Source organism: Equus asinus, chromosome 23 (assembly GCF_041296235.1).
Source record: "Equus asinus isolate D_3611 breed Donkey chromosome 23, EquAss-T2T_v2, whole genome shotgun sequence".
Lineage (NCBI taxonomy): Eukaryota > Metazoa > Chordata > Mammalia > Perissodactyla > Equidae > Equus > Equus asinus.
The window spans coordinates 66,747,560-66,755,828 of NC_091812.1; the positions used below are offsets into that span (position 1 = coordinate 66,747,560).

Sequence of the window (8,269 nt, forward strand, 5' to 3'; positions counted from 1 at the left end):
TGCTCCCGCTGAAACTAGACACTCAGTACTGTATGATGGCTTGTCCAAATTCCATAGACTCCAGGGAGCCTGCAGATTTTGTGTGTGTGTGAAATTTTTTTTTGTGGTGGAGCCAAAATGCACGCTTGAGTCTCTTTACTCCAAGTTTTTTTTTATAGTGGTGAGTAACTAATAGCTTAAGATGTTACACTTTTTCGGTAGAGCCATTCTTGGGCTGGGGCTTTCCTACAAAGGGATTGTTAGTACAGCCGGTCCTGCTGGAGTCTGCCGAACTTCCAGGGCTGGACAGTAGCTGGGACAAAAGGACTGCTTTTAAAGAATGATGTGCACATGGCAACCGAACACACCGGATCTACCGAGACAATCCCAATTTCAAACACTGGGTTCCATTTATCAGACTATATCCTGAATTTTGTTCAGGAAGTGTAGCCTCTGTTGAAGGAAAGAGTCAGGTAGGAAGCAGAGTGGGTTGAGGGGCACAAAAGTAGGTTGATGGGTGGAGATTTCAAATATAGGGAACATCAAGTAAAACCTTTGTGCTGTGAATCTGATAAATACTGTATAAATTGCCTAAAGAGGCACATGCCAATTGTGTCGCCACTGCCTAATTTGAAAGGAACTTCTGGTTCTTGCCTACCTGCCAGAGCCCTTCATGGAATGTCTCCCCACCCCCACCCAGACCCACCTACCTCCACCCCTCCCCCACTGCAGAATGTCTTGAATCCTACATTCTACTCCTGTTTAGATTCAAACTTTTCCCTTCTTTACTTGGATCCTGAGCATCTGCTAGAGCAGGCCACTCTCTGGGTCCTGAACTTGACTTTTCTCATTGTGGAGGTTGCCAGGCACCGGTGGGCCGTGCCCAAGTCTGCAGGATGGCTTCAGAAGGAGGTAAGCATGTAGGTTGGGTGGTGTGTTCAGAGTCTCTGCCACTCCTCAGATCCTGGAGATTCAAATGTGATACTTCGCTGGGGGCAAGTAGATTGGACTGAAGGAAAGGAGAGAGCAATGGATGCCCAAAGTCGTCTCCCTGGGAGGCTGGGAGCTGATGGAAACCTGGGGCGGCACTGGGGAGGAGAGCTCCTCAGAGGTGAATCGAGATGACTCAGGGGAAGTGCCCTGGGTATGGAGAAAGGATGGCAGCGGCACGCTGATTCTTTCTAGAGGGGATTCAAGCCACTTCCACATGTGTGTGAAGGGAGAGGTGGGACTATGTCGTGGTGGTGGCACAGGGACGGTCACAGGGAAAGCCTAGCCCTGGGTCATGTTCTTCAGGCACCTGGAGCTTGCTCCCCAGTATCTTCCTGAGGGATTTGAACTGAGCACACCATATCTATGGGGGTGTGGGGAGAGATGGTCTTAGCCAGAAAGTTGTTCTGTGGGGCTGTCTGTGGTCAAGTCTGCAGTGAAACGTCCGCCGCGAGAGCTAGGCTAGAAGTCATTCTAACGGCTGCAGCATGGAGCTTCTCCGCCCTCCCGGCCCAGAGCTCCCCTCTCCTCAGTCCAGGTGGCCGTCGTCTTGATTCAGCAGGGGTGGGGCAGCCGGGTGACTTCAGCCAGGAGAGGGCCCAGGTTCCTAAGTTGTTCTGAATTGTTCTCCTTGTGGAGACTCGGTTCTTCAGACTGCGTCATCTTGTCCAGTATTTCACGTGTACCCTCAGCCTTGCATTTCGCCTTTGAGATGATGATTTGCTCATATTCCACGTCACTACTTCACAGACAGGGAACAGACGTGGAGTGTGGTTGCTTTTCCTGCCGATCGTCTCTGAAGGCTGATTCCTTTTTAAAGGGGGGAAGGAGAGTCGCCCAGAAGCAGGAAGACTGTCTTCTGTATTATTGCACATGTCCTGGGACGCTTGTCCTGGTGACTGAGCTGCGCGTGGTGTGTGCTTTGCTCTGCTGGACCAGGCTCTGCGCGAGCTCCTGGTGAACACAGATGTCTTCCAGGTGATGCTGTCCCCCCGGCACCTGGTGCGTCCCCACTTCTTAGTGGGCCTTCACTTTCCATTGTTGGGAGCTGGAAGGGGGAGGACCACACACAGTCTGCACTCCCACAACCTAACTGATGTGACCGACAGCTCTGGAACTCTCTGGAACCTCCTCTGACGGCCCCACTGCTGTCCATTTCCTGGCCTTTTCTCATCCTCTGCAGCCATCACTGGCTGTGAAATGACAACTCGGGGACACAACCCATTTGTTACAGACCCCTCTCCTGGGAACAGAGCTGAGTGTGGCAGTGACTCTGGCACTGGGGCTGAGGGCAGAACCCGGCCATGCGAAGTGTTTGCTGTGGGGGCTTCTGAGCTGCGCGCGCAGGCGGGGCTTATGCCAGGGGTCCTAGGGCGCTTTCTTGGGGGGAGACAGTTTTCCAGTGATTTGTTGTGTTCGGCCAGGGAAGACAGAGAGGGGTTTATACTGAGTATCAGGAAAAGAAAGACTGAGGAGGAGACGGGGCCCTAATGTTTTAGACACCAGCTGTTCACCCTTTGGGTGCCTGGAACTTACCTTGGAAAAGGTCTCTACCTGCTGGTGGGCCTGCCCAAGGGCATTTCCCGCGGAGTAGATGTCCACCCAGCTCAGTGTCTCGGGATCCAGCCTGTGAGCCTGGCAGGTCGGGCGCCGGGGAAGCCGTCAGGGAGGCCCTTCAGTCAGCACTTGCTGAGACTGCTCGGCAGACAGGGGTCAAGAGACCTTGACGTCTAGGAGCATAATTCTCAACTGGAGGTCAGAGCAAGCAAATCACTCGAGGAATTTGCAAAGTGCGCAGTTTCCTCTCTTGAAATGGCCCTCGCCTGTTGGGATTCATCGCTCTGATTCCCCAGTGACTAAGGGGCCCCAGGCCTCACCCTGCTTCCTGATTCTCCACTCCGTTCACCCCTTTCCTTTGTCTCAACAGCATCTCCAGTGCTGGGACCAGATGTGACCATGAACCCTGGTGCCTCCATGTCTCCGTTCTCGGCACTGCCCTTTTCTCCACCCACTCCCGGCCCCCCACACCAACCATCCTGGCAGCAGCACCCGCTGCCCCTCATCACCCCGTCATTCCCTCCTGGCAGCCCCCTGGTGCTGCCAACTTTCCCCAGGACACCTTTGGTGGCTACCAATGGCCATAGCCCAGGTGGGACTGGGGCTTGCAATGTCATTGTGCAAGTCAGGTTAGAAGGGAGGCCAGCAGAGCCCCCCCAGACTCAGAACTTTGTCCTTACTCAGGCCTCCCTCAACTGGAGTGCTCCAGGGGCCCTCTGTGGGAATGCTGCGTATTCTGCAACCCTATTCTTGGCAGCCTCTGTGGTGGAGACCACTGTACCCGCCCTGGCTGTTGGGGGCACCCAGGCTGGCAAGGCAAGCTGGTCTCCAGGCCTTCCTCCTCGAGCTCCGCCACCAGCTGCCCAGCTGGCCTCCACCACCCCTCCGGTGAACACTGGGCCGCATCCACATGGGGCTTCCAGGGAGGGTGGCCTGGCCACCTCTGCGTGCAAGGCCTCACTGGATGACTCCTGTACCCCCAAGAGTGTTTACGAGAACTTCCGACGCTGGCAGCGCTTCAAGTCCCTGGCCCGGAGGCACCATCCTCAGAGTCCTGACACAGAAGCTCTCTCCTGCTTCCTCATGTGAGCACACTCCCCGGGGCCAAGCTCAGCCGGAGCTTTCACTGGAAGAGGGACTTGGGAGGGACTGCGGGTTAGCTATCCCAGGGATACTGGAAGGAAGGTGCGAGGGCATGCCGTGCTCTGAGAAGGCACATGCTTGGTAATATGTGTCACGTGTCTGGTTTATGACATCTTCTCAGGTGCCTTATCCCAACTGCCCCCACCACCCTGAGTCCAGCGAACCCTTCTCTTCTATAGTTACCATGATCACACTTTCAGAAGATGCACAGTCAGAGCGGCTCCTGGCGTAAGGAGAGGAGTCCTGGTTGGGATGCCCGCCTTCCTCAGCCCTGTGTCCTTTCAACACAGGACTTAGCACAGGACAGCCGGGGGATGTTGCATCAGAGGAGGCAGAAGATGTGCAGACCCAGGAGAGAGCTTTAGACAAGCCCCGCCTCGTTGTTCTGGAGGATTCCAGTTAGAACAGGGCGGAGGTAGAGCTCGGTAGTGGCGAGGGCGTGGGCTCTTTCCTTCTGGAGTTGTGAGCCTGGGAGGCACTTCCATCCCACCCTCAGGCCCCTCGTAAAAAGGGGACAATTCTACTTAATTCAGAGGGCTGCAGAGAAGGTCCCTGGGCTAACCTATGGAGTGTTAGCAGATTGCCTGGCACGTGCTGTGCCTTGTGAATGATTGTGATTATCAGTATGAAAAGGCAACATTGAAAAGGAAAAGAGCCCCGAAAGCCACGATGTCCCAGCTAGAGGGTACAAGTGGAGGGTCCGCTGGAGTCCTAGGCCGTGGGCTGGTGTGCGTGTGAGGTGATGACACAGGAGGAAGATGTGTTTTTGCACACCCAGACACCTGTCTCTCAGCCTGCAGCTCTCCTGCTGCTGTGTGGGGGGCGCTCCAGGCTGTGCAATGGGGGATCGGGGGGTCAGGATGGGCGGAGGCCGGGCTGGAGACTGTACTGACCCCGAGGGCTTGCAGCCCAGTGCTCCGATCCCTGGCCCGCCTGAAGCCCGCCATGACGCTGGAGGAGGGACTGTGGCGGGCCGTGCAGGAATGGCAGCACAAGAGCAACTTCGACCGCATGATCTTCTACGAGATGGCAGGAAAGTGAGTCAGGGTCTGGGGCCCGAGGGCTGTACGGGGATGAGGGCTGGACCACAGGGCAGGTTCTGCGGCTCATCAGAGAGGATGCTGGGAGGAGGCGTGTAAGCCAGCACAGGGTCCCTGAAGCCCAGAGGCCCCTACTCCCGCCAGAAGCTTCTCCCTCACCTTGAGAGCTTTCATGCTTCTGTCCTGGCTCCCCTGGGAGCTCCTCCATCCCTGATCTTGACCTACCCTTGCCTTGACATCAAGGTCTCGGGACGGGGTGGGGTAAACTTATGAGCCCAGGGGTCAAATCCCATAGGGGCTGTGCAAGGGGGCTGTGCTCCACCAGCCAGCCTGCTGCCTCCTCAGTGGCCCCAAGGCACTTCCTCTCCCCAGTCCCCCAGTCAGCTGCTGCCTTTGCTGTGCTCTGGGCCTGGGCTCCTTGTCAGCATGGTCTGTGCCTCCCTCACCCGCCAGGTTCATGGAGTTTGAGGCAGAGGAGGAGATGCAGATTCAAAAGCTGCAGTGGATGAAGGGGGCGCGGGGCCCACCTCCTCCAGCCCCACCGAGACCTGATCCTCAGGGGCCGCCTGCCCCGGAGGTGGGCCTGCAGCCAGGTACAGCACCTCGCTCCCACAGGAGCCGATGGCCAAAGGCGCCCAGGCCTAGGGAGGGCCCCTGGGCTTAGTGAAGGCCCCTCTCCCCTCGTTGGTCCTTTTCCCTCAAGGAGGTCACTGGTGTTTCGACCAGAACAGCCACTGGAAGCCTGGGGTCTCAGCTGCCCCTCATCACGATGGGGTATTGCCCTGGTCCATTTCATAGCTACTCTCCCACCTCCCTGTGAAGGGACCCAACTTGATGTTTGGGTCTCTGTGAAGGACCCAAAGCTTGGGATACGGCATGGGAGGACAGATGAGGACCCACTGGGAAGTGGGCTGGGTGGGGAGACCCCTGGAGAGGCACATGATCCACACGTCCTCATGCACCACACTTCTAGATGCCCCTCGTGCTCCCTCTCCCATGTGCACGTGGCTGTGGGTGGTCCTGCCCCAGCCTGCACCCACCTTAACGTTCCCCACACACTGCCCTCACCCACGCGCTGTGCTGGGGAGCGAAGCTGGAGCCCTCACGCCCCCCTCCTCCTCCCAGTGGCCTCAGCCTGCACGCCCAGGAAGGCAGGCCCCAGGGTGCAGCCCGCCCGCCCACAGCCACACAGACCCCAGCGGCGCCCGGAGAGCGGGGCACCCAAGGAGATCCCCCCCGAGGCCGTGAGAGAGTACGTGGACATCATGGAGGGGATGCTGGGGCTGGCCCGCCCAGCCACGAGGGAGCTGGATGGAGGACGGAAAGAGGACAGAAACGAGCCCCAGCAGGAAGGGGGTGGGGTCTACCCGGACCTGGGTCTCCTGAGCTACGTTGACAAGCTGTGTTCCCAGGAAGACTTCGTCACCAAGGTGGGCTGGCTTGGAGCTTGGGGTTCTAGAAGATTCTAGGGAGTGGCACTCTCAGGACTCGAGATCTGGGTTCTGTGCAGGCCGTTGGGATTAAGCTGTGTTCCTTGTTCCTGAGCCATTTGTGTGTGTGTGTGTGTGTGTGTGTGTGTGTGTGTGGCCAGTGACCATGACGGTTTAAAGACCCATCTCGTGGAAGGGAATGGAGTGGGGCTTTGTTTCTCCAGCTCCTCTAGGTCCTCTTGGCTCACAGGTCACTCCCTGCCAAGGACGCTCATAGCCTCTCTGTTCTGTTCCAGGTGGAGGCGGTCATTCACCCCCGGTTCCTGGCAGAACTGCTTTCCCCAGAACCACAGCTGGACCCCCTGGCCCTGGCTGAGGAGTTGGAGCAGGAGGAAGGACTCACCACTGAGCAGGTGAGCCAGAGAGGGGAGGGACCCCTGAGCAGGAGCACGTGACTCTGCCCACACTCCCCTGCTTGGAGGCCGGCGCTGGGAGGAGCAGCTCTGGGGTGGGGGCAGTGCAGGAGGACAGGAAGGAGGGGATGGGGAGCCTGGAGGGGAGGCCAGGACCCAAAGCCAGGAGTACGGCGCAGGGGGACAGCAGGAGGGCCACATGTCTGTCTTTGAGACCAAGTCACAGGGTCACCCCCTTCTCTCCTCCCAACCAGTGCCATTGTCCCATGCCCGCTGCTCCCCCTCCTCTCACACGGCCCCCCTCTGTCCTCCCAGCTGGTGCAGAAGCGACTCCTGGCCTTGAAGGAGGAGGAGGGCGTGCAGAGACCCCCAAGTCACAGCGCACCCCCACTGGACTCAAGTCCTTCTGAGTCTGAGGCCGGCCCAGATGCACATGACCACGACCCCCAGTTAGGGGTCAGCGACCAAGCCTACCCGCCAGAGACTGATTGCGAGGACCCTCAAAGGCCTGGCCAGGCAGACACCGACCTGCCCAGGCCCCAAGCCTTGGCTCTCTCTCCAGGACGTCAGGAGTCCCCTCCACTCGGGGCTGCACGGCCCCCTTCTCCCCCACAGGCTCCGAGGCTCACTTCCCCTACACTGGGATCCAGGGACGCCCCCGTTCTCAGAGAGGCCTCTCCTGCCAGGGAGACGCACAAGCCAGTGGACGGGTCCAGTGAGGACGAGGATGACCTGCCCAGCCTCGCCTTCCTCTTGGCCTCTCAGCACAGCCTGCTTCCCTGGCGCCTCTCCCAGAGTCCAGCCCCTGCCTCGGGCCTTCTCTGCCCTGGAGGTCAGGGGGCGCAGGGAGCCCCCCAGGCCCCGTCCCCTCAGAGCACGGGCCTCAGCCCAGCTCCTCCTGCAGCAGCCGAGTCCTGGAAGCGCCCTGTGTGTGCAGGCCCAGCCCCTGCCGAGAAGATGCCCCTCCCAGGGGCCAAGCTCAGGGTCCCTGGGAGGTCAGCCTTGGCTCTGGGGCTGGTGCGCCCCTCACAGCCACAGAAGAGAAGGTGTGACCCGTGTGTCACAGGCAGGAGGAGGAAGCGGCATTGCAGCCAGTAGGAGCAACGGGGCCCCCTCCAAGCCAGCCCCTGAGGCCCCTTCTCGCCAGTGCAACCCTGGCAGTTCCACCATGTGGGCGCGGGGGGAGGGCAGGACCACCAGGCAGAGCGGGCCTGGGCGCCGGGTGGGAGCAGCTCCCTGGGGCACTGGATGTAAATTGTGAATAAAGAGAGTTTTGTGGGAGATGCTCTCAGAGTGCTGTCTCCACACTTGCATCTGCGCTGCTCCGTGGAGAGGGGCCCTAACTAAGAGGAAGGAGGCTGTGGGAGACTCGGCACCATGGCTCCACAGCTTCCCTCCACATCCACACGGACTCCTTCAGACCGCTCCTGAGCTCACACAGCTCCCACAGGTCCCCAGGGACCCCTCGCCTTATCCCCACTCCCAGGGCCACTTGGTGAGGGGCCTCCTGGGGCATGCCATCATCATCTGTGTCCCTGAAACATCTGGGGATGGAGAGTCGCTTCCGTGCCTTTCAGCCCTCTGGATCTCTAACCCGCTTTCTAGAATGGAGCTTGGAGACAGCGCTTGTCGTTAGGGAGCGTCTCTCTGCTCCCTCATGTGGACAGACAACAGGGCCAGGACATCCTCAGCTCCTCCAGGGCTCCTGTGTGGGTGG

General features: G+C 59.1%; 1 protein-coding gene across 1 annotated transcript; it reads left to right on the top strand.

The window, feature by feature from the left end:
- Window positions 1-875: 875 nt before the first annotated feature.
- NUTM2F (NUT family member 2F) lies at window positions 876-7,650 on the top strand. Its single transcript, XM_070495889.1, has 7 exons — window positions 876-891; window positions 2,897-3,611; window positions 4,578-4,706; window positions 5,163-5,302; window positions 5,844-6,139; window positions 6,436-6,552; window positions 6,868-7,650. The coding sequence occupies exons 1-7, from the start codon at window positions 876-878 to the stop codon at window positions 7,648-7,650; spliced, it is 2,196 nt and encodes a 731-aa protein (XP_070351990.1).
- Window positions 7,651-8,269: the final 619 nt, after the last annotated feature.